The 25,098-nt window shown below is 40.3% G+C and overlaps 13 protein-coding genes across 13 annotated transcripts; 9 read left to right on the forward strand and 4 right to left on the reverse strand. All coding sequences in view use genetic code 12, as the record gives it.

Moving 5' to 3' along the window:
* Positions 1-518: 518 nt before the first annotated feature.
* Positions 519-1,388, forward strand: DASC09_048850 (enoyl-CoA hydratase/isomerase family protein; the record flags this gene model as incomplete). The annotated part of the gene is made up of 1 exon (XM_064998484.1): positions 519-1,388. The coding sequence occupies one exon, from the start codon at positions 519-521 to the stop codon at positions 1,386-1,388; it is 870 nt and encodes a 289-aa protein (XP_064854556.1).
* A 582-nt stretch (positions 1,389-1,970) lies between these two features.
* On the reverse strand, positions 1,971-3,371 carry DASC09_048860 (uncharacterized protein; the record flags this gene model as incomplete). The annotated part of the gene is made up of 1 exon (XM_064998485.1): positions 1,971-3,371. The coding sequence occupies one exon, from the start codon at positions 3,369-3,371 to the stop codon at positions 1,971-1,973; it is 1,401 nt and encodes a 466-aa protein (XP_064854557.1).
* A 519-nt stretch (positions 3,372-3,890) lies between these two features.
* Positions 3,891-6,812, forward strand: DASC09_048870 (globin; the record flags this gene model as incomplete). The annotated part of the gene is made up of 1 exon (XM_064998486.1): positions 3,891-6,812. The coding sequence occupies one exon, from the start codon at positions 3,891-3,893 to the stop codon at positions 6,810-6,812; it is 2,922 nt and encodes a 973-aa protein (XP_064854558.1).
* Positions 6,813-7,439: 627 nt separating this feature from the next.
* Positions 7,440-9,296, forward strand: CAC2 (Cac2p; the record flags this gene model as incomplete). Its single annotated transcript, XM_064998487.1, has 1 exon — positions 7,440-9,296. One exon carries the CDS (start codon positions 7,440-7,442, stop codon positions 9,294-9,296), a length of 1,857 nt encoding a protein of 618 aa, XP_064854559.1.
* Positions 9,297-9,602: 306 nt separating this feature from the next.
* On the forward strand, positions 9,603-10,700 carry DASC09_048890 (NAD(P)-dependent alcohol dehydrogenase; the record flags this gene model as incomplete). Its single annotated transcript, XM_064998488.1, has 1 exon — positions 9,603-10,700. The coding sequence occupies one exon, from the start codon at positions 9,603-9,605 to the stop codon at positions 10,698-10,700; it is 1,098 nt and encodes a 365-aa protein (XP_064854560.1).
* Positions 10,701-13,172: 2,472 nt separating this feature from the next.
* DASC09_048900 (C2H2-type zinc finger protein) lies at positions 13,173-15,068 on the forward strand (the record flags this gene model as incomplete). The annotated part of the gene is made up of 1 exon (XM_064998489.1): positions 13,173-15,068. One exon carries the CDS (start codon positions 13,173-13,175, stop codon positions 15,066-15,068), a length of 1,896 nt encoding a protein of 631 aa, XP_064854561.1.
* A 686-nt stretch (positions 15,069-15,754) lies between these two features.
* On the forward strand, positions 15,755-16,555 carry DASC09_048910 (uncharacterized protein; the record flags this gene model as incomplete). Its single annotated transcript, XM_064998490.1, has 1 exon — positions 15,755-16,555. One exon carries the CDS (start codon positions 15,755-15,757, stop codon positions 16,553-16,555), a length of 801 nt encoding a protein of 266 aa, XP_064854562.1.
* A 341-nt stretch (positions 16,556-16,896) lies between these two features.
* LSM2 (Sm-like protein LSM2) lies at positions 16,897-17,255 on the reverse strand (the record flags this gene model as incomplete). Its single annotated transcript, XM_064998491.1, has 2 exons — positions 16,897-17,139; positions 17,214-17,255. 2 exons carry the CDS (start codon positions 17,253-17,255, stop codon positions 16,897-16,899), a joined length of 285 nt encoding a protein of 94 aa, XP_064854563.1.
* Positions 17,256-17,516: 261 nt separating this feature from the next.
* Positions 17,517-18,530, forward strand: DASC09_048930 (WD40 repeat domain-containing protein; the record flags this gene model as incomplete). The annotated part of the gene is made up of 1 exon (XM_064998492.1): positions 17,517-18,530. The coding sequence occupies one exon, from the start codon at positions 17,517-17,519 to the stop codon at positions 18,528-18,530; it is 1,014 nt and encodes a 337-aa protein (XP_064854564.1).
* Positions 18,531-18,827: 297 nt separating this feature from the next.
* On the forward strand, positions 18,828-20,714 carry TPA1 (oxidative DNA demethylase; the record flags this gene model as incomplete). Its single annotated transcript, XM_064998493.1, has 1 exon — positions 18,828-20,714. One exon carries the CDS (start codon positions 18,828-18,830, stop codon positions 20,712-20,714), a length of 1,887 nt encoding a protein of 628 aa, XP_064854565.1.
* A 281-nt stretch (positions 20,715-20,995) lies between these two features.
* DASC09_048950 (uncharacterized protein) lies at positions 20,996-22,240 on the reverse strand (the record flags this gene model as incomplete). Its single annotated transcript, XM_064998494.1, has 1 exon — positions 20,996-22,240. One exon carries the CDS (start codon positions 22,238-22,240, stop codon positions 20,996-20,998), a length of 1,245 nt encoding a protein of 414 aa, XP_064854566.1.
* A 792-nt stretch (positions 22,241-23,032) lies between these two features.
* On the reverse strand, positions 23,033-24,283 carry DASC09_048960 (uncharacterized protein; the record flags this gene model as incomplete). The annotated part of the gene is made up of 1 exon (XM_064998495.1): positions 23,033-24,283. The coding sequence occupies one exon, from the start codon at positions 24,281-24,283 to the stop codon at positions 23,033-23,035; it is 1,251 nt and encodes a 416-aa protein (XP_064854567.1).
* Positions 24,284-24,602: 319 nt separating this feature from the next.
* Positions 24,603-25,031, forward strand: RPB8 (DNA-directed RNA polymerase core subunit RPB8; the record flags this gene model as incomplete). Its single annotated transcript, XM_064998496.1, has 1 exon — positions 24,603-25,031. One exon carries the CDS (start codon positions 24,603-24,605, stop codon positions 25,029-25,031), a length of 429 nt encoding a protein of 142 aa, XP_064854568.1.
* Between the last annotated feature and the right edge of the window lie 67 nt (positions 25,032-25,098).

A 25,098-nucleotide genomic window follows, 5' to 3' on the forward strand; every position in this document is an offset into this window, starting at 1 on the left:
ATACAACAAAGTGTAGTGGTTGGTATTGTGTAAAGTGAGAGGTAATGTTGAGAGAAGATCACTTGTAGCAATATATTTATTATCATTTGTTAATGTCACTTTTGGCTAAGGCTTAGATGTCGTGATGAGCTAGAGTAAATACAACTGTCCACGGTCTAACCACGGCTAGCTCCAATTGACCGTTTGCACCACAACAGTTTGCTGCTGCCTGGTTGGTTTCTGTGGTGGTTGGTGGTGGTGGCATAGCACCTCGTACCCCACAGATGACAGAACGGTGCAAAATCGGCAATGGTGACCGGAATTTGGATCACAATAATAATAATCGAAAATTATAAATACTGCACATTCCTTGGAACAATCTATCTGTCAATCTCTTGCACCGCGAAACTTACTACTAATAAACATTTAGTACAATAAATATACAGAAACTCACCAATCACTTTCCTCCCAACAATCTTTCTCTAACATCTTTGTTATTATCCATCAAATATATTATAATTTTTTTTTTTTGATACGTCATGTCACTTCCCCAAAGCATCATTGAGGAAATCACCTACAATACAGATGGCTCTGTTGCCATAATCAAATTCAACCGTCCTTCAAAGCTCAATGCCTTTGGACAAAACCATTATAGACGGATCATGGACCTCCTCAACCTTGCGGAAAATGACCCAAACATCATTGCCACAATCTTGGTATCGCTGGGGAAGTTCTTTTCTGCTGGGGCCGATACCAGCATCGGATCATTTATCGCATCGATTCAACAACTGGAAACCGACGAATTGTCAAAGAGGGGGAAATTGGAACTGTTCCTTAAAGAAACCTTCCTTGCTAATAACACCATGATGGTCGACGCATTCACTCGGCATAGTAAGATCCTCGTGGCGGCGCTTAATGGACCAGTGATCGGTCTCAGTGCGGCGTTGGTGATGCTATGCGATATCATCTTGACCAATGATTTGGACGACGTTTACATGTTGTTCCCGTTTGCTACGTTGGGACTTGTCAGTGAAGGTGCTACCTCGGTGACCTTGTTCCAAAGATTAGGGGTGACCAGAGCCAATGAGGCATTATTGTTATCCAGAAGAATCCCGGGAAGAGAATTAAAAGAAGCCGGGGTGGTGGTCACTTCATTCAGCAATGATAAGAACAAGCTCGGGACAGAAGAGTTCAACGAGGCGGTGATTAATAACATGAAGTCAAGACTACAAGGGTTGAATTTCGACTCAATAAAATTGATCAAGAAACTAATCGGAGACAATTGGAGACAAAAGATCGATTCTAGTAACATCAATGAAGGAGTTGAAGGTTTAAGACGTTTTTTAACTGGAATACCGGGCGAAAAGTTCCAACAGCTTGCAAAGCGTCAATTAAAACATAAATTGTAATCAGCTGCTTTTTTTTTTCTTTTTTTTTTTTTTTTTGCCAGATATTATTAAATTGCCATGTTTCAGTCCCTTCTCTTTCTTTTTCATTTAGTGTTAGTTATTTTGTGTTTTGGGTGTGTTTGAATATCAATTGTTTCATCAAGTGGATGTGAAGTTCTCTCTTCAGACAGGCGCATGAACGTAGACAAGAAAGTATCCATAATTATTATACGAGAAAACCCCCTATTTTATGGATAAAAATAATACAAGAGAAATAAAGAGAAGTCAAAACCGCAAAAATATAAGCCAATAAAAATTATATATATTATATATAAGCGAAAAAAATAATAACAATCCCATCCAGTGCAAAACAAAAAGAAAAATAATAAAAATGGTCATTAAAACAAAAATAATAATAGTAGTCATTAAAAAAAAAAAAAGCAGTGTAGTGAAATCAACAATTAATAAGTGAAAACAATTTCATCAAATAAAAACAAAAAAAAACAAACTTTAGCTTCAAAAAGAAAACAGAAAAAAAAATTAATAATAGTAATAATAGTAATAATAATTACCTTTCATAAATGTCATTTCATCAGATATCCCTCATATTTTTGTATGACACACAGGACAACTATTGGTCTTCATCAACCAACTAATAATACAAGTTTCATGAAAATGATGCCCACATTTCAACTGCTTGACTGAGTCTCCCAAAGGATTTTCGTCTTTAGGCGGCCAATAATCTGTCCGACAAATCAAGCAGGTAGTTTGCTCGCGAAGTTGCAAGTCTTCAACATCGGCATCATCCAAAACATCAGCAAAATGGACCAACCTCATCTCGAACTTCTTGAGATTGATTAAAAGTCTCATCTTATTGATAAGAATCCTGATGGAAATGTATGAGTGAGATAAGGTATGGAGGGGCACAGTGTAGTGCTGCAAAAAATGAATCGAAAACAAGATCTGGTTCAAGAGTTTCATATTCGACAAGAAGAACTTGAACCCTAGTAAGTTCTTCTTTTTGGCGATCAAATTCTTATGTTTCTGAGTCAAGAATTTAGAATAATAAGTTTGGATCACCTCTTTTGACGAGCCATTAGCCACTTCGTGATTAAGATTCGCCAAGAATTTTTTGAAGAGGGTCTTGTTGGATCGGAATTCAAAATAGTTCAAAATATACGCAAAACTCGTGAGGATGATCAAGGGGTAAAAATTGATGATTTCAAATCCAAACAATACAATCAAGATATTTCGATTCCCATGATCATATACTTCACATTTGAACTTATATATCAACACCACGTCGATCAAATTCAATATAAGAATCCCCATCGCAAATCGAAGATGGGTGATAGGAGAAGTCTTGGTACTGGAAATAAACGAGTCTGTGACTCTTAAAAGCGACTCGGCACTCATTTTCTCGGCGCGAAACTGCTGGCTTATTAGGTAAAGCTTATTGATTGAAGTGGAAAGTTCATGGGCCGTATAGGTTGACAAATCGTCGAACTCATCAAACGAATCAGATTCTTCTTCTTTGGCATCCAATTTCTTGTCAGCGTCATTTCTTTCCACATTGAAGACGTTGGATACTCGGTAAACACATAAATAGTGAAAGAATTTCAATAATAGCACACAACTGAACAAAAACGCAAATTTCGCTATCATCATCTTGTCGAACAATAATAGGTCATCGCCATCAGCCGCGCCGCCGTTACTCACAAACCTAATCACCATCAACGAAAGGAAAATCTCCCATAACGTGTAGTTGAATTTATTACGCAACAGCTTTATCTCTCGTTTGGTAAGTGAGCCAAATATTATCCATTTGAAGAAGTTGACCATAATCATGAAACCCACAATAATGGCGACATTATGACTAGTGGCGAACGATGGCGTGATCCCTGCCAAATGCTTTGAATAGTGGGCTTTTGATGAGGAAAGAATATGTCCGAGGAACGATCGACCAACATAGGTCCCGCATAGACCGCTGAAAAGTTTCCTCATTATTGGTTTGTTAACTAAATGGCTGTTAATTAGATATATATCTCGGTTGACGGAAAGTAAATTTGATAGGTTTTTTTATGCAGCAACCGAGAAGAGCAAGAGGAAAAAAAAAAAAAGCAAGCAAGCACGTGATATATCATATGACCATTAGCGTACATACATTACGAGATGATATACGAGAATGACACACCATGTGACATATCACGTGTGACAATTTTACCTCCCTGGAAGCAGAAAAGGGGGTGTGCCTGACGCAATAATTCCAAAACCATGCAGCAGATCCCCTGAAGGAAAACGGGACTAGTGCAATAACTGTTACAATTGTGCTTTGCCTAAATGTGTATCAGCATCTGCAAGAGATCCATATTGGCGACTCACTCCTGTCCCTTAAATACCATTTCACTCGCACCGCCTTTTCCCTCCCCTTTTTTTTTTTTTTTACCTTCTTCATTTCTGGCTTGGATTCCTTTTGTGACCCTCACATTATTATTATAACTTATCTAACTGTCACCTTCACCCATGTCTTTCGGCATCAGCTATGCGGGGGCCAACTCTAGTCCTACCCTTTTTAGTACTTCAACGAAAATGGCTTATTCCAACACATATGGCCACTTGAAGGTCCCGACTAAAAATCCATATTCCAATGCACACAGTGGTAAGAAGAACCATACTCCAAGAACCAAGAAGAAGAAGAAGAAGAAGCAGCAGCATCAGCAACAGCAGCAACAGCCTTATTATTGTGCATCTTCCAAAAGAAACAGCGCCGCCATTGCCGGATCAAGACAATCTCAGACATCGATATTCGACGCCATTTCTTTAATAGATACTTATATGTGTGAAGGATCAGTTATTGATTTTCCTCTCCATGAAACAGAGAAAGTCAATCCTTTTGCTCCTTTGCCAGATATCGGGCTTCCAAAATATCAAAGTATCATTAGCAAACAAGCAGGAAATACAACTTCGTCACATTACGATTCTATGGTCAAGTCAATTGAGGAAACTTTTGACACCAAATCGAATTTGGGCGATGCCGATTTAAGAATGTCACTCATTTCAAAAGTTTTCTCTGAAGATGAATTGGTACGTTTGAGCGGGCTTATGTCCAATTTCATGGATGAAACCGATAATCACGATCAAGCGCTAGTAATTGAAGAAGAAGAAGAGGAGGAGGAGGAGGAAGAGGAAACAGAAGAAGAAGAACACGAACATTCAGATCAGGGAGAAAGTCTTCACAATAAAAACTTCAAGAGAAATAAACCATTTCTTTGCTCGTTTTCAGAAGCGAAAGAATATAAGAGAGATGTACTTCTTTGGGACGATGAGTGTCCAACAAAAATCAACGGCACGCCTGAATTCAGAGAGGACCTTGCCCTTCAAGGCAAACTTTTCGATCAAACTCCAATTGCTAGTGATGACGATTGTGAAGGTGAATTCGATATACCTATTGGAATCGACAGCTCGCCTATCCAAAGAAACAGGTTACTGAGCAAAGATTCAAGTACTTCCTTCCACCTTGGTATCAATTCTTCTTTCGAGCACTCTGAGTTTCTGTTACCTGAATTGGACCTTGAAGATGGAGCAAAGAATCAAGAGCCACAACCAGAACAAGAAGGATTTGATTTCAGCAGGTTTGTCGATAAGCATTTCTCTGGGAACTCGGTTGCCACCGTCAACATCGATCTTCCAGAAAAAGAAGAAGATGCGATTGCTCCGGTTGTTACTACTGCTGCTGCCCCTTCTAATGTCCTCAAGAAAATCCGCAAGATTAGAAACAAGATCAATTTCACTCCGCACGAGGTGACGTTATTGCAAATGTCTTGGGATGCGGTGATCGAAGGTAGCCATGCCCAAGGGGATGCAATTTCCGTGATCCCATCGGTATTGCAGAAAACTGAAAACAACAAGCGGGCCTATGCTTTTGCTAGACAATTCTACAACAATTTGATTCGCCATTCCGCATTCATCAAATCGTTTTTCCCAGAATCCACCAAAAGTCAAGCAGTGGCCTTTGGAAGTATTTTGACCGACACCATCACTTTATTGGGCGATGACCCCCGGATCAAGCGCTACTTGACAGCCCATCACCATATTAACCAAGAACGCAATTTGAACACTGCTGGCTGTTGTTCAAAAACCATTTTTGGGCGCAATTCGGTGGAAATCGAAGCAAACGAGCACTATTTCAGTATTTTTGGCAAAGTGTTTCTCAGAACTCTAAATGAGAACTATCCTTTAGAGTTCAATGCTGAATTGGAGAAATGCTGGAGCAAATACTATCAATACTTGTTCAGTTGTGTGGTTGGTGGATACAAAGAATATAGTAAAAGAGTTGCTTCCAACACCACCATTAATATCGATATCCATACCGAACTGATGTCTCCCAAACCGATGGTGAGGCCTGTGGTGGAGGACGAAGAGGAAAGATTCCAAGAATTTAATACTACAGTGATGAGTGAATCTACTGCAATTGACGCGGCTGAGCAACAACAAGTCTGTGAAGAACCCGAAAGACCCGATGATCAGGTTCCATTTTCTGCTGTTGCGTATCGTACCAACCCTACTGCTGCCAAATTACCGGTTACTTCTGTTGAAGTCCCTACGCCAGTTTCTAATAATGCCGCAACCAGGAGCAATAAACGTCGTTTCCCACTTAAGAAGTCTAAAAACCACGGCGATGCTCTTGCACCATCTTCTTCTTCATCACCACCATCATCAACCCCAAATATTTTCCAACGGTTTTTGATGTCTCGCAGTCCAGGTTTCCATGTTGATTCTAGTCCTGATAACTATGTCACCAACGGGAAGAAAATCGATCGCCGCATCAATGAACGTGCTCTCAACAGCAGCGAGTTCTCAAGTATTTCATTGGATGAGATCAAGTTATTGAATAAGTTGAGAGTTTTCAAAAAAACCGTGAGCCATCGTTTTTTCAAAAGACAAAATGTATCTCACCCGTGGGAAATCGTCACTCCTTCTAAATCCGTTGACCCAGTAGGATTCCAGTATGAAGCTGAGAAAACTGAACTTACTCCAGTGAACAGTAACAACTACCACCACGATCAGCAATTCAACACTCCAAGATCATTACCAGATTTGCCAATGAAGCATACTGCCATTCCTGAAATCTCCCATTTTCAAAATATTGGGTCTGTCAGCGCGTCGGCATCTCCAAGATCGATGAGCAAAGAGCCTCTGATTTTTGATTTGCCTCAAGTTGCAAACTCGTCTTTCATGAGCGACAGCAATGTCACGGATATCAAGAACCCTTTCTATACCCATACTAATCACCCAATATCCGTTCATTCTTCCAAGAGAATATCCGAAAGACTCCAATTTGCTCAACAGAGACATAATAATGCAGCACATGTTTCTCGCAACAAAGAGTCGCCACTTCCTACTTTGAAATCTATCTTCGTCAATGGAAGTTTTCAAAGTGAGTGATCAAGGATATTCACCTTATATTCTATAGACAGTTTTTCTTTTTTATTCTAGTGTCAATGTTTTAATTTTTTTTCTTTTTTTTTCACACACTCTCTGTCTTTTATTTACAAGTTTTACTTTTTACTCGTTATACTATATTTTCATTTCTTTTGATATTTCCAAATTCACCTAGCTAGACAGTTTGATATGATATTATTCTTCAGGTGTTTTTTTTATGTTTGTTTGTTTGTTTGTTTGTTTGTTTGTTTGTTTGTTTGTTTGTTTTTGTTTTCGTTTGATTTTTGGAAGTTCTTAGATTTTTAATGTGTTCATGATCGGCATCAATCTGGTGAATGTAGTTCAATGTTATGTCTTTATTAGTATATTTTTCACAGGTATTGTAATACTATCCACTCCCCAGTAAATCCATCGTATTCGACAGTTTCTAGAATATCATTTTAATTGGCAATCAATGTTGGGAAACCGTTTGGTGCACCGGCGGTTATGAGACCTTGGGTGAAAAAACCACCCAGGTGAATTATTTTTGCTTTGGTAGGAAGGAAACAACAACTTTTGATATTTATTATATCATCATCAAAACACCTTTGTTTGGTTTATTTGTTGTCGATTTTATTGCTCAGAAGAACCATGGAGGCAACCACATTGACGATTCATTGGCATGATAACCCCATCTATTCGCTCAATGTCCAGCCACAGCATGATTCAAGCGATGACATTGTTAGGTTGGCCACCGCCGGCGGCGGGGAAAACAACGTTCGACTTTGGAAGTTGAAGTACGATTCCGGGTCACTGAACACCCTTGAGAACGTGGAGTACCTTGCCACGTTGTCGAAACATACTGGGGCAGTGAACGTTGTACGATTCGATCCTCGAGGTGAAGTTTTGGCATCTGCAGGTGATGATGGCATGGTGGTGCTTTGGCACAAAACCGAAGATAAACGAGAAGTGTTGGGTCATGAAGAAGACTCGGAGACGTGGATTGCCAGACACATTTGCCGTACAGGGACCAGGGAAATTTATGATTTGGCCTGGTCTCCTGATTCAAAGTACTTCATTACCGGTTCGATGGACAATGTCACGAGAATTTACAGTGCTGCTGATGGGAAGTGTATTAGAGAATTAGTAGAACATAATCTACATGTCCAAGGGGTGTGTTGGGATCCATTGAACGAGTTTGTGGCTACACAATCTGCTGATCGTTCCGTCAATATTTACTCGTTGAAGAAAAAGAAGCACGGGAATTCTCAAGATTCTAGTGACTCGATTGATATTTCCCCAACGATATTTTACAAAATTTCTAAAGCTGAGCTACCGAAAACCACTGCTAGTAGAAGAGGAGTAGGAGGAGAAGGAACTGGGACAAGCAGCGGGGCGACAAGTTCGAGCCAAAGCAGCGACACAGAAGAACGTGAATCATCAGTACTTTCCACTCCCAAGGCAAAGAGAAAAATACTTTCTGGTACTGCGTCACCAAACCTTGAACATGCCATGATGGTGGTGATGAACTCTCCTAACCGTGAATCTACCACCAGCACCTTGATGGATCCACCGCCGCCTAGCGCCAACCGTAAACGAAGACTATCCAATAGCTCAACAGGAAGCTCCGGAACGACTCCTTCCATGATTGCTCCAATTAAAAGATCGGCCTCGCCTAGCCCAGCAACCTTACCAGCGGTAGTAAGGCCTTCAGTGCCTTTGAAACCGACAATGTTGTATCATAATGAGCTGTTGTCGACATTTTTCCGGAGATTGAGTTTTTCGACGGATGGCAGTCTTTTGTTGACTCCATCGGGGATTTTCAAGAGTATGGTGGATAATGGTAGCAAAGAGGAAGTCACCAACACGGTGTACGTTTATACAAGGGCAGGATTGAATCACCCACCAGTATACCACTTACCAGGGTTGAAGAAAGCAGCGATCGCCATTTCTTTCTCCCCAATAAAATATAAATTGAGAAACCAATCAGTGGAAACGGTTACTACAGTATCGCAGAAAGCAGATGTGATGCCAACTACACAAGAAGAAGCAAAACAAGATCAACAGCCTCAGACTCCAAAGAATGGTGAGACAAGTACAAGTAACACTACATTTTTGAAAAAACCGCTGCTTATTGCATTACCTTACCGTATGGTTTTTGCAGTGGCGACATTGGACTCGGTGGTTATATATGATACACAACAGATTGAACCGTTGGGGATGGTGAATAACTTGCATTATGATTCTCTAACCGATCTTGGCTGGACCAATGATGGTAAAACATTGATTGTTTCATCGATCGAAGGGAATTGTTCGTTTATTTCGATGAAGGAAGGGTTTTTAGGAGAGGTTTACCAGGATGACCAGGAATTAATGAAGCAGAAAAAAAAAGAGGAGATTATGATGTTAGCCAATAAGGTGAACGGGGGGTCCCCGAAAGTTGATGGGAATATGGTTGTATCCCTGGAAGCCTCCACTGATGTGATGAAGAAGCGGAAACTTGAATGAAGAAGTGGAAGAAGAAGAAGAAGATTTTTTGGCGGTGAGACACCCCTTTACATTCAGAGATTACCCTACTATCCCGCGGACTTCCCCGGTGATTTCAGGTAGTCTAATAATGATAGGCTACTGACACAATTGTGTGTTGTTGCTGGGAGTATTTTATGAATTGGGTTCCAGGTTCCAATTTTTTTATTTTTTTTTTTTTTTTTCGAATTATCCTCCCCCTTCACTCTCTCTATTTTAATCCGATTTATTGAAATAATAGTTTTATTTTTTTTTTCAAGAAAACCCCAATAAGTTATTACGATAATCATGGTTTACCCAAAAACATTTCAAGGCTTCGCCATCACCGATCTCAGCAAATGGACAGAAACCGAATTGATCGAGTACGAACCAAAGGTCTTCGATGATTACGATGTCGATATTAAGATCGATGCCTGTGGGATCTGTGGTTCTGACGTCCACACCGCGTCTTCTGGCTGGAACACCCCAGCTTTACCATTGGTGGTCGGTCATGAGGTTGTTGGGAAGGTGGTTGCTGTTGGTCCAAAAGTCACCGAATTCAAAGTCGGTGATCGTGTGGGTTGTGGGGCCCAAGTGTGGGCATGTCTTAAGAAGACTTGTCCTGCTTGTTCCACTGATAATGAAGTTTATTGTCCACATTGGGTCGACACATACAATTGTACTTATCCTCCAGAATCAGGAAAGAGTGCTGGTGGGAAGGCGATGGGTGGGTACGCGTCGCACATTAGAGTCCATGAGTACTTCACATTCCACATCCCAGAGTCTTTGAAGAACGAAGACGTTGCCCCAATGTTATGTGCTGGGATCACCACTTACAGTCCATTGGTGAGAAACGGTGCTGGTCCAGGAGTCAAGGTAGGATGTGTGTCAATTGGAGGGTTAGGTCATTTTGCCATTATGTGGGCCAAAGCTCTCGGGGCTGAAGTTTACGTGTTTAGTCGTGGGGAAAAGAAGAGGGAAGACGCTTTCAAGTTGGGGGCTGATCACTACATTGCCACTGGGGAAAAAGGTTGGAACGAGCCGATCAAAATGAAATTGGATTTCATTGTGTCGTCGGCCAACTCATCCGAGGGGTTTGATTTGGGATCGTACTTGTCATGTTTGAAAGTTGGCGGTAAGTTTATTTCTGTTGGTTTGCCAGAAAAGCCATTCAACGTTGGTCCAGGCTCGTTCATTGCCAACGCCTCTTCTTTATCATCATCCCATTTGGGTAGTAGACCAGAAATGAAGGAAATGTTGAAATTGGCTGCGGAAAAGGGGATCAAGGCGTGGAATGAGCCAATTGCCATTTCTGCAGCTGGGGTGAAGGAAGGGTTGGAAAAGTGCCACCACAACAACGTCAAGTACAGAGTGGTGTTAAACGAATTTGACAAAGCTTTTGATTAATTGAAAGTGGTTTAGCATTGTGAAGGTGGCAGGCGAAGCCTCCTGGTGATGAAAGAGATGGTGTGGCGCGATCGTTTATTGTTTTTTTTTTTTTTTTTTTTTTAGAATATATGTATCTATCTATATATGTAGGAAAATTATTTTTCCAATATTTTTTTTTTTTTTTTTATTTTTTTCAATAAACGTGTGGTGGGAATTTTCCACGTGGAGTAGTAGTATTGTAAGTTTATATGGTAAGCAGTCTTAGTTATGCTAGATGAATTTGGCAATAGTTGGGTTGGCACCGGTTGAAAATAAATTGGGTTATGGTTGTGGTACATACTAGTTTTGAGTTTTGCATACATTAGGCTTTTGTGAGACTTGAAGATATTTAAAATTGGCGCTTTTTTTTCTTGATTTTATTTGACTGATGGATTTAATTTTTTTTTTTTTTTTTTTTTATTGTTTAATTAAGAGTACGACTTTGTATTGATGGATTTCATGATGATGAGGAAAATATTGGTTTATTAGGCCGTTATTATGTATGGATCGACGTCAATTTAATCAAAATATATAGACAGACAGACAGACAGACAGACACCTTTTCTTTGAGGAAAACTTGCGAATGATCGTAAACGGCATCTTTTCAATTGACTACAAAAAAACAAAAACAAAAACAAAAACAAAAAAAAAGTGGCACACTCTTTGCCTGCTATGAGGTATTGGCCAATCATACTTGCTTCAACAAACTTTACGTGTGGCAGAACAATTGTGACCAGTATCTGTGTACAGTGTCTAATTAACAATCCTACATTCCTTGGATGGACGGTTCTCATGCTCGGAGATATCATCTTCTATGGATATTTGGAAGAGATTTATGTACCAAAATTATTATCATACAAATTGAAACAAATTGTATAGGCGTTGTTGGCACCCAAGTCATAGCGAATAGTAATTATACTGAAAAATGTATAATTGGCTTGGAAAATGAAATCTTAAATGCGGGAAATTTGTCTTTGGCCACTACAAATAATCCCTGACTAAGAGAATCAAAAAGAAAAAAAAAAAAAATCAATAATAGAGATCCTACTACTATTGATTCTTTTTCTGTCTTAATATTTTTGGCCGGAACTTCCTCTCTGTATTCTGTCTCTGTCTCTCTTTCTCTTTCCAAAAGGATTATCCGATCTTAAGCACATACATAAAAAGCTTTTTTTTTTTTTTTACCAATCACGAAAAATGAAATTCCAAGAGCTGGTTTATCGTAAATCAGCCAAGTGAGAGGGGAAAAAAAAAATCAATTGAAAAAAAAATAAATAAAATAAAATAGAAAACCAAATGCTATTGTTTTATGACACTGGCTACAGCACTAATTTTCATAACAACACCCCGGTCTAGTGATTGTTATGAAACTAAAGGCAGCAGACGGCATGCACACGTACTTGACTAAGGGGATCGGCGGTCACTAAAAGTTACTTACATGCCAATATAGATTGAATTCCAGCAACTGCTGGTGTAGATCTTTTAGTTACCACCCTTCTTTTTCGCTGATATATGGGATTATCTATGGGCAAGAAAGGGTCAGACGATGCTTTAGAAGACAATACTAGGAGATGCGATTGTTACTGGTTATTCTGCTGTAAAGAAACAAAAAAAAAAGAAAGAAAAGAAAGAAAAGAAAGACAGGAAAAGCAACAGTTAAAGCTGTCTGCCATCAGAAGCCAGATGATACAAAAAGGAAAAGAAAAATAGGGGGACAACTGATGTGATAAAATGTTGCTTTTTGGAACTTTTGATGCTTTTTGAATTTTCATCACCTGTACCAAAATAAATATGCCATCCGAAACGGGGACAACTGTAGTGGTATCTTGAGTTTTTCTCTTGAGGATGTCTATACCTTACACACATATTCCCCTTGGATATCAACAGAAGCTTTTGCAACAGCTGTTGCAATGGAAAGAAAAAGAAGATGATTCTGACTCCGCCCTGCCACGTTCTGTTATATCACGCATGTATCTGATGATAGGCGCATGTGACACTCCTGTCTTCCACTGCAGGATACTGCAGAGTGTAATCTAGAGCGAGGCGCTTTTGTCGCAGGGAGCGATGTCCGGTGCAGCAATGAACAGGATGCCCCCTGCATGTCTTACATATAGATGCATAGGGACGACCGATTCTGGGCAGCTAACCGCCCCGCGCATCCAGATTGGGGAGCCACACAATTGCATTGAAAAATGGCAGCAGAAAAAAAAAAAAAAAAAAAAAATTATTGAATTCTTATACCATTGTGGAAACATAACCATATAGCACATCCTGTGTATATATATTTATACTCAATCATATTTTATATATAATTCATATTACACACCCACACTTACACACACTTATATATAGATATACATATATATTCTCACAGATATACTCCGAGATCATATGCAATATCATATCACCTAAGTGTGTTGCAGTCTTATCTATCATCTATCAATTTGGAACATGTCATCTGAACCCTCTGATCCCCTAATAAAACAGGAGAACCACCATGAACACCTTCAAACTTCCAATTTTTCCAAGAAAGATGTTCCAGTATCACCCTCATCCAACCCAATAAGTACCTTTCACGAGGATCTTCATCATCAATCTTCGTCAATCGCTCCCGCATCGTATTATAACAATAATGTCGATCACCACCACCACCATCATCACCACCAAGTCCATTTACCCCCAGTGAGCTCATCCTTTCATTCACAGTTCCCAAACTATATTAACCAACAGCAGCAGCAGCAGCAGCAGCAACAACATCAACATCAACATCAACATCAACAACCATCGATGACCCCTGGTTACAATAATCCTAATGCCTACCCCCAAATGTCACATCCAGCGTCTGTCCCACTCAACCAAACATTAACATATTTCCCATCATATCCTTCTCAAAATCACAATTATCACCATCAACATCATAATAACCAACCCTCTCCAACAGCGTCGCCAACAAATGTCTCGATGCCTTCAACATCATGGAACTCTATGAAGAATGACTCCGACCACCAGCGGCAATTACCATCCCATACTGATCCTTATTCATCGGTAGACCCAATGTATGACCCTGATGGATATTACAACAGTGCTCCAACCACTGCCAATAGTGCCGCCCCTCCACCACATTACCAAGACTATCAATACTCGTATCCTTCAGCCACCAACCAGTCGACTCCGTCATCATTGCCATTTGGAGCAATGTCCATCGACTTGGCCACCACTAACAACAACTCAACGACAAATGCTCCTCCTCCTCACCATCACCATCACCATCACCATCATAATAATCCTTCTCCTCCACCATCAGCACCACCTCATTCTGATGATAGCGCCGCTCCTGCTCCTCCTGCTTCTGCTCCTGCTGCTTCTACCACTTCCAGTGGTGGTGCCCCTCCATTCAATAGCCGGGCGTTATCGTACCCAGATACAACATTACCTAATAAATCACCATCTCTGTCATCTTTGCCACCGGTAGAAACCAAGCCAAAGCGGCATAGAAGAAGAAACACCGATCCTCATGGGTTGACATCGTCATCGTCATCCTCTTCTACCTCATCACCAAAGTTATCGACCCCCTCCACCGCCACTTACTCCGGAATGTCGCCAGAAACCGCTGCTCGTAACAGATGTCCTAAATGTAACAAGCAATTCAAGCGTCCATCATCTTTACAAACCCACTTATACTCACATACCGGGGAAAAGCCATTCCAGTGTGGATGGGTGGGATGCGAACGATACTTTTCTGTGCGATCCAATATGACCAGACACATGAGATTACACGAGAGAGATATCAGATTGTTGAACCCAAGAGCTCCTGGGGAAAACAAGCATGAAAGTAGCACCACAGACCCTGTTTCTCCTAGATCACTATCAAAGAATCTTACTTGGGTCAATTCTGCAAGTAGCAATTTATCACATCGTGCTCCTCCCCCTCCTGCTCCTTCTTCCTCTGCTGCTGCTGTTCCTTCTTCTTCTTCTTCTTCTTCTTCTCATTCAGCAGCGGAATTTGCCGAATCTTCACTCCATAATCACCAACCAATGTCTCAATTCTCTAACAATGGTTATCACAACCCATCCCACCCAATGTCAATGCCAATGCCAGGCACCATCGGCCCTCAATCATTGGCATCACACCATCATGATCATGATCAACATCATTCTCCTTCTCAGGGAGTGCCAGCCCCAACAGTCGGCATGGGTTTGGCAATGAACATCAATGGCATGCCATCATTTGGAGCCTATCGGATGGTGAGCAATGCCAACACCAACCCATATCAATACCATAGCCCTAGTGGACCTCCAACCGCTGCTGGTGGGAACATAAACAATTCCGCAGCCGACCAAAATTGACATTGAATTTTTTTAGTTTGTTTGCTTGTTTGCTTCTTTTGTATTCGTCTGTGTTCTATTTGGTTCAAGATGGGATTTTTCAATAATTCATTGTGATTGTTTGTTTCTACATCGCATATAATAATCATGGTTAGTTTTCATTCAATTGATTTCCTCTAATATAGTAATAAAGAAAAGAATTATAATATATGATGAAGGGCCACAAAAAATCAATACAAAAAAAAAAAAAAGAAGAAGAAGAAGAAGAAGAAGAAGACGAAAACCAGTTAACCTTTGATTGCTATGTTGTTTTTTTTCTATTGTGCTTATTTGTTACGTTGATCTTGCTTGTTTTGTTAAGTTGTTTGTTTTCTTTTTTTTTTTTTTTTTGCTCATTTATTACTTGTTATTTTTTCCGTTCGTTCTCTTCATTTTCGCCTCTCGCCAATCGTTTCTTGTTCTTATCAACTTCTGAGAATATTCCCTTCTCCTTTTCTTTTTTTTCATTAATTAATTATTATGACTATTCATCTCGTATCGCCATGTATATATAATATAATCAACAGATATCCAGTGTTGTAGTAACGGTTGTAGGATCATGTCATTAGAACGGGTAATCTGGCATCTCATTCAAGGAATCAAGGGTTTCACACTGATAATAAAATATATGGATGTAATTTAATAGTATCGGCTAGCTTTCAATTACCATGGAATCCTCGAGTCACCACGATGGTAGTGCTTTGGATAATTTGCAAGACTTGAACCGCGAGATCTCGATGCTCGCGAGCAAGATCGCTTCGAACGAACAAACGTTGAGAAACCAGTATTGTGAAAAGATTTCAAGACTAGAAGCTTTGGAACAACAGTACTTGGCGGTGATTACTGCGGTTCTGGGTAGTGGAGGTATGGTGACTGGGAATAAGGAGAATAAGGATGATGTAAAAGATAATACTGATAGTTGTGGCATGATTTCTAGCAACCAAGAGAAGTGCTGCAGTGGTGAGGAGCTTATCGATAGTACAAACAATAAGATCAAGGTAAGGTGTGCAAACTGCCATGAATTGGTTTACCCATCATCGACAAAGGACGCATTCATTCTTTTTCCTAAATTGAACTCCCAAATTATTGATCAACTGAAGACCAGCACCTCAAAATCCCCGACAAATCCCAGAAGTACCTCATCGCCGTTGAAATTGCCAATCCCCGATGACTTGAAACAAAAATTGATGGATCATCTATCATGGCAAACTAACCAACGATTAAAAGGGTTGAGTCCTCAAGAGCCACTGAAAAGTTTGGTTCCTCAGGTACCATTTAAAGGATCGAATTCTCAACAACAACAACAACAACAACTGGCTTTGGAGAATAAAAAACCCCAAGGAGAAACTTGGAAAACTCGTTATTCTAATAGAAATGCGTCAAACGGTCATCAGAAATCCAAAAAGTTTTGTTCATATTGTCACAAACCAGGCCATTCTCGAGCCCAATGTCCTGAAAGGTTTGAGTAGTGATGATTGTTATTTACCAGACAGGATATTGTATTATAGTTGATTTTAATTTGGGACATTGATTTGTATAAAGTAGTTCAATAAATGATCTGAGATTGAATATTCCAAGATAATGAAGGGCATTCAATAATATTAATCGTGATGAAAATAAACATAGTTATAAAAATCAACACTTATTATTCTACAAAAACCATCAGCAAGTCCTGATTCATATCAATAATCATTTCATTAAAAACTAAACACCCAATAAAAGAGAGGTTGCTCCCGTAAATTAAATAAAATAAAATACAACACCTCCGTCATCATTCTAAACCACCACCACCACCACCAGAATATCATCATCACTTAGAAACCATTGCCTCTTTTCTGGCGGCATCTTGCAACAAGTTGACATCGATCGCGCTCTTTGGCAAATGTACATATCTGATGGTCGACCCTCTAATGAATAAGGTCTTCACGGCGTTCAAGTGGGGGTATCTTATCGATTCTTTATTGGTGATATTTTCCAATTTAATATTAAGATACTGATCCACCGAACGCAAAGTGCCGGTTATTTCGATATCATTTTTCAATTCGACGGTTATCTATTTTCATAAAACATGTTAGCATACTTACAGTTCCTCCCCATGTCCCGCAAACAATACACCACAATACTCACCTGCTGGTCGACCAAAGTCTTGAAGAAACTGAAGAAAAGCATCGTCTAATAACAGCTCCCAAGGGTCTTTCTTATATATTTATGTAGATATTATCACAATACCTGCTGTTGGCATACCCCAATAATTCTCAGCAGGTTAAAAAAGTCGCCATTTAATTTTCTGTCCGACGGCAGGGTCACCCTGTCCTTGCACCCTCCTCTCACTATTATTCTTCTTCTTCTGACATTTCACATCATCGCTACAATCATCATTTACCTCCTTCCATCATTTCCACTTCCACAAATAAGGCGCGGGCAGAAATCATGACAGCAGACTACTCCTTCTCCAACCTCTACAATTCCCGCTACTCCCTCCCCCCGCGGTCCAATGGCCTGAAGTCCACCTGTATCAAAATCTCCCCCGATGGCCAGTACTTCGCCGTCAGTACCAGCGACTCCACCATCGCGATCCATACTTTGGCCTCTGGCAAGCTCAAGATCAAATTTCACGGCCATACTAAAGGAGTCTCAGACATTTGCTGGTCTCCAGACTCGCACTATTTGGCCCTGGCCTCGGACGACCGCACCATTAAGCTCTGGGGACTTGCCGAAGCACAATGTATCCGGACATTTGTCGGTCACCTGTACAGCGTGAGTTGTGTCCAGTTTAACTACAAGGGTAATTTACTTATATCAGGCTCGGCCGATGAGGCCATTAGAATATGGGACGTCCAGCGAGGCAAGTGTCTTAAAACGTTGTCGACCCATTCGGACCCCATTTCCCTGGTAGACGTTTCTTGGGACGGGACGATCTTGGCCAGTGGCAGCTACGATGGGTTGATCAGATTGTTTGATGTGTTATCGGGACAATGTTTAAAGACATTGATGTACGAAATGACCGATTCTAGTTTCCCAATATCTTATATCAAATTCTCGCCCAATGGGAAATACCTCCTCTCTAGCTCATTGGACGGGGTCATACGCTTATGGAACTATAACAACAACAAGGTGGTAAAAACCTATAGAAACCACCGATACAAGCCAAGCCCACTGGCCACTGGTGGGGGCCAAGTGTATGGCGATGAAGAATTGAGCGTTGCTGAGAAGTATACCTGCTCGACCGAGTTCATCACAGTAAACAATAAACCCTCGATGATCGCCTCGGGAACAGAACACGGGAATATCCTAATGTGGGATCTTGACACCAAGAAGATCGCGACAATATTGCTGACTGGCGAGGACTCCCCGGTGTTACAAATCGACACTGCTCAGCTGGGGAAAGTGTTGGCCAGTGTCACTCTTAGTGGACTCGTGCAGGTTTGGGATTTGCAAGAATAAACCCATGAAAGAAAAACAAGTGTAGATCAATAAATGTATATTATAAGAAACCTTTTTTTTTTCATATCCATATTATATTATTAGCAGTATCCTCCCCCCAACGTGACGAATCTTTACTGGCATAAATTCTATCGCGTGAATAAAAAAAATACGAAAAAAAAAAAAAAAATGACCCCACGAAATTTTTCAGATTTTTTTTTTTTTTCTGCAAAATATATGTCAAGCCCGTTGCAACAAATATATCGTATATATATATATATATATATCTGATATATATTTATCCAGAACTTCAATTCTATGTCTGAATCATTGAAAAGACCAGCTGGCGAGTCCATTGCCACCAAAGGTACTAACAAGAAAGCTTCGCTTGATTACAAGACCATCGACCTCGATGAGGACTATTCCAAGTGCTTGAACCGCGAGGTGTTCACCACAGAATACAAGCAAGCCCTTCAAGAGAAGATTGCCGATGCCACTCCTTATAAATGGGGGTCGATCAATCAGCTTGTTGATGAGTCGTTGTTAAGAAACGTTCGTGATGAAATCCTTCGAGAAATCCACTTCACCAAGAAAGAAACCGATATTTACAAAGTGTTCCAATCCGGAGACTTGAATAACTTGAATGGGTTGGATCTGGAAGAACTCTCCAAGTTGCCAAACTTGTTGAAATTGCGTAACGCATTGTATTGTCGTGAATTCCGTGAGATGATCAGCTACGTCACCCAAGCCGGAGCCATCAGTTCCCACAAATACGATATGTCGTTGAACATTTACCACAAGTCATGTCATTTGTTGACCCACGACGACGTGATTGGCTCCCGAAGAGTCTCTTTCATTTTATACTTACCAGACCCTGACCGGCCATGGAAAGACCATTACGGGGGATGTCTTCGATTATTTGGGTCTCATGAGGCCAATATCCCAAAATCCGATTTCGCCAAAAAATTCATGCCGCAATTCAATGATTACGCATTCTTTGAAGTCAAACCAGGGTACAGTTTCCATGATGTTGAAGAAGTCAAGGCTGACAAACAACGAATCTCCATCCAAGGTTGGTTCCATATCCCACAAGTCGACGAAGAAGGGTACATCGAAGGAGAATTACAAAAATTCGAACAACAAAGTTCCCTTGAAGGATTGGAATCTAGTGTGGTGGATAAATTCGATTTCCCAAAATTATTAACCGATAAGATCTCGTATACTGCAGACCAACAGCAGAAATTCCAACAAGGTATCCGGTTCGAGGACCTAGATTTGGAATATCTTGGGAAATTCATAAACCCTGAGTTATTGAATAAAGAGAACCTTGCTGCCCATTGCTCAGAGTTTTGCAGCGATTCCATGATCACCCTCCAAGAGTTCTTGAGCCCTGAGTATTCTGAAACTTTATCAAAATTGATCAAGCAAACCGAATTAGAAACCGAAGTGCCAAAACTCTCCAAAGACGTGGGATTCCCTTGGAAAGTCGCCATGCCAAGCGTCAAGAGAAGATTCTTGTACGTTGATGGCCGCAAACTCGAGCCAGAACTTTTAGGTTTATCACTTGAACACGAGTCCGACGCCGAGAAAACCTCGCGAATCAGTGCTCGTGAAGCCCTTGATGCTCAACTTCCAAATGATCAACCGGATTTCCTCACCATGGCCAACTCCGAATCTTACCAAGACTCTACCACAAAAAAACTCTGTGAACTTGCAGGGTTCTTTGATAGTTTACAATTCAAGCAATATTTGAATGCCCTCACCTCACTAATCCCGCAACTGGCGCAAAAGATCCTTATTCGTCGATTCCGTCCCGGTTCAGACTTCACCCTCGCCACCACCCAGCAGACCGATTTTGCGGAAACTCTGGGAGATTCCACCATGGTCGACGCGGTTCTCGAAGGTACTTTATGCTTAACTCCTTCAAAGCTTTGGAAGTCTGGGGAATTCGGAGGGTACGAGCTTTGTATGAATGTTGATTCAGAAGATAATGATCCTGCAGTGTATCGGAATGCCTCTTCGGAAGAAGATATCATCATGAACCGTCAAGCCGATTGGAATAGTTTCACTTTGATGTTGAAAGATTCTAGCATTTTGAAGTTTGTGAAATACGTCAGTTATTCCGCGCAAGGTAGTCGTTGGGATATTAATTGTCAGTGGCAAGCCCAAAGTTTTGCTGAATCGGATCTGGAAGAAGAAGAGTAATTGGCATAAAGATGGCTGTAATAAATGATTAGATGTATATGTAGAAAAAAAGAAAAGATAAATATTGATGATTTCTCATGATAGTATTATATTGTTGTATCATAATAATAGTATGTTGTTGTAGCATAATAGGGAATTCATGTTATATGAAGAGTGAAGCAAATAAGCGAGAGAAAAATATATATATATATAGGCAAATGAGAAACCAACATTCTAAATGAAAAATGCCCCAAGAATTTATATCTTTATAAGAAAACTCTAATAAAGAAAGAAAAAAAAAGTCATATAAAGTCGTCAAATATCCCATTGAACTCATCGTGATCAGTTGTCTCTCCATATTGCAAATCATTATCTTCCGGGAATTTATCAAAATATTTATCATCACCCATCCCCAGCTCAATTGACGGAATAAACGGAGGTTTCGAGGACTTGCTACAAACCATATTCCAATCGACCCCATCGAAAAAACTAAACTGCTCAATATACCTTGCTGAAGCACGCTTGATGGCATCGGAGATGAAAATCCCTTTGAACAAATCCGTGACTTTTTGTCTATCCTGATCATTATCAAATGGTTGGGCTGGCACCGCATAAGAGATAGCAATGATCTTTTCATATACGGTTTTGGAATTACGATGGGCAAAAGGAGGAAATCCAAATAGCATTTCAAACACCGTGACCCCAAACGCCCACCAATCGACCCCAGCACCGTATGATAACCCCAAAATGATCTCGGGGGCCATATAATCGGTTTTCCCACAAAAGGTTTTCGTGGTAGTATCTTTGGCGATCCGCTTTGCTAATCCAAAATCAATAAGTTTGACATGGCCTTGTGAATCAAGAACAATATTTTCTGGATTGATATCCCGATGGATGATCCCACAACGATGTAAGAACGATATTCCCAGGAAAATCTCCGAGGCGTAGAATTTCGCTTCGTCAAACGATAGTCGGAGTGATAATAGTGGTTTATTATTTTGTGCTTGATGAAAAAGGTTTCGTTGAGAAATTAGGGTGAAAAGGTCCCCGCCTTCGAGATACTCGAGGACTAAAAATAAATGGTGGGCATCCTGGAAAATACTATCGCACGAAAGAATGAACGAGCTGCCAGGACTTTTGTTGGATTGCGGATCGCTTAGAGCTTTCATGATCTGGATCTCGTCCTTGATGTGCCCTAGTTGTTTATATCGAACAATACATGTCTTCTTTAGTACCTTGATGGCGTAGAACTTCCGCGATGATCGGCATCTCACCAAATGGACTCGGGCCAAAGACCCAAGACCAATTGTTCTGATGAGATGGTAATCTTTAATAGTAGTGGGGGTGGCCAGATCAAACTGGGCAACGCCTTTTTCTTCTACTGCCACCGTTGGAGTGTTGGTTGTTGCTAATGTAAATTCTTTAGTACCCAAGTAATCGTTATCGTCATCCTCGCCGACCAATGCGGTGGTAACGCTGATATTTGACTTGATGCTCTGAGGAGGTTCAACAACCACTTCAGAAGAAGCAGTAAGGGCCAGAAACATCCGTTGGTTGCGGATCTAAAGACGACGAGTATAAAATAGTAGCAATAAATGACTGTGATAAGTTGAAGAAAAATGATTTCTTATCATATGTCTCAACACAAACACATCCAAACCCCTCGAATCTGATAATCCGAGGTGATGGGAGAAGAAAAAAAAGCAAAGGTCGAAGAGCAAAAAAGGAAAGGAAAAAGAAAGAAGAACAAAAGAAGGTTGTTGAAAGTATAAATTGATATACACAGATATTATCCGCAAAGAAAGAAAAGCAAAAAGAGTCCGAATCTCTCCCAAGATCCACCGAGCCCTCGAAAAACAAGCAGTCCCGGTCGCTAATCGCTAATTAGTGGGTGGTGTTCTGGTCAGACCCCTTCCCTCCACCAGAATACACAATTTCAACTATAATGAAGAATATTATTGTTATTATTAGCAAACGCAGATTTAGAATTGAATAATTAATGGTATGATGATAATAATAATGATGATGATGATGATGTAAAAATAAAAAAGCTGTAATGACAATAATAAAGGTGATGACAAAAAAAAATGATTCAAAATAGGAATGACAAAAAAAAATGAGTCAAAATAGGGATAACAAAATTATTCAAAAAAGGAATGACAAAATTAATCAGATCTTTTTATGATGAGCAAATATTAAAAAATGTGATAATAAAAGAAAAAAATAAAGCACAGATCATTACTGAGTATCCAGAAACCAGTGGAAAACAGAATAAATTACAAAATAAAATAAAAAAAGTTCGTTGTGCTGTCTAACGGGTAAAAATCAACTACAATTGCTTATTTACCAGAGATTCTCTTTAAACGAGCGGTATTTTGATCAACTCCCAAAGTAACATTGTTCAATCTCTCTTCCATCTCTCTAAACTTGTCATTTTGTCTTTCCAATTCATCACTTTGGGCCATGGCAATCTTCTTTAAGTTCTTGGTCTTGCTCAAGATATTGTTCATATTGGCACCAATTTGCAATTCCTTTTCACGTTCCTCTTCATCTTCATCTTCAAACAAGTATTGTTGATGGGCTCTGAGAGCAGCGTCTCTGGTACGTTGTTGCTGAGCAGTGACGTTTTGTTGGCCAGGGTAGTACCCAAGGTTTTCCTTGACACGGCGCTCAGTGCCTTGATAGTCCTTAAGGGCTCTGTCATCTGCCTGTCTATCAGCAATCAAGTTAGACATTTCACGTTCTTCACGCGCTCTAAGACGGCTCTTCTTGTTAAATGGGTTTCCTGGTGCACGGAACACGTTACCTGCAGTACGCAACTCCTTGGCTCTTTCTGTTGCAATACGGGTTTGGGTATGCGCAAGACGAAGATTATTCTCGGTATCAAACATTCTCTTCGCTTGATTCCCAAGCATCCCAAGGGTGTTTTGCCCAGACATTTCTGCTTCATCAGCCAAATCCATGATTCTTTGAGTGGATTGAAGAGTCTTATCTCTAGTAAATGATAATTCACCCTTAATATCCTCAAGCTCTTCTTCCTCTTCTTGTTGGGCTTTTTCTTCCTCAGTAAGTTCTCTTTGAACCTGTTGTTGGGCTTGAGGTTGATCGTATTGTCTAACTTCTTCTGGATCAGCATTCAAATCATCTGGATCATAGTTATGGTGGGAGGCATTCAAGTCATCCGGGTTGTAATTATTGCCAGGGGCATTCAAATTGTCTTCGCTATAACCGCCATACCCGTTATTATTATAGCCATTGCTATTATTATTGTAATCGTTCTTACCATAACCATTATCGTAGTTATTGTATCCGCCGTAGCTGGTCTTTTCCTGTTCCTTTTTGGCTTTATATTCTTGCCAGGTCTCTTCAAATTGAGGGGCTTTTCGGGAGGTATCAGGAGCCTCAGTACGGGGACCGTATGTCCCCATGTTTTCACGCTTTTGAGTAGCATAGTCACCGAATGCACTAAACTTGTTTTCTTTAGTTGGCATAGAGGTGTTCATATACGGATTATTCTCCGCTGGTTCCTCCTTATTGTTTCTGTTGACATAGTCTTCTTTCTTGCTCTTTATCTTACTAAGGAGACCCATTTTTTGATGATGATAAAGCAGGTGGTGATGACAGTGGTGAAACTACTTTGCAAGTGGCGATGGAAGAGGATGGATGAGAGAACGATTACATGGATACAAGATGACTTATGTGAAAATGACAACTTTTCAGTTCCTGCTGGCGATGGCGCCGGGTGACTCTTTATGCTAAACGCCATATAATGTTCAGTCACGTGGAGGAGAATCTGCACTTTCCAAAATTTTTTTTTTTTTTTTTTCTGAATAATCAATAGAGCGATGATGCTATTGTAACTATCATCATTATAATATATCCTTTTATTAAATAGACCCTGATTGCAAGATGTCACTTACACTATTCGATGATATCTTTGTCATTACCGAAATTGACAATGCCAACTACGACAAGGTCTCCCGTGTGACCGCCCGTTCCAAATCGTCTCAAGAAATCCAATTAACCATTGACATCAACCACGATCTTTTCCCAATCGAAATGAATGAAACTTTAACTGTCGCTCTCACTGCCTCCCTCACAGAATCATCCGAAACCGGGGAATCTGTCAGCTGGCGTCCACCTCGTGCTGGAGAACACTCTCTTGCCGACGACTACGATTACGTGATGTACGGTACAGTTTATAAATTCAATGAAGGTAAAGATGATAAGATCTCTGTATTTGTTTCATTTGGCGGGTTATTGATGTGTTTGGAAGGTCCTTACAGAAGTTTGTCATCTTTGAAACAAGAGCATGTTTACATTTTGATCCGTCGTTAATCAAATGACTGAATTTCTTTTTTTTTTTTGGCCTACTTTTATTTGTTGTGAGAGGAAAAGATATAGA

The sequence above is a fragment of the Saccharomycopsis crataegensis genome (assembly GCF_037102585.1).
Source record: "Saccharomycopsis crataegensis DNA, jcf7180000000085, whole genome shotgun sequence".
Classification (NCBI taxonomy): Eukaryota; Fungi; Ascomycota; class Saccharomycetes; order Ascoideales; family Saccharomycopsidaceae; genus Saccharomycopsis; species Saccharomycopsis crataegensis.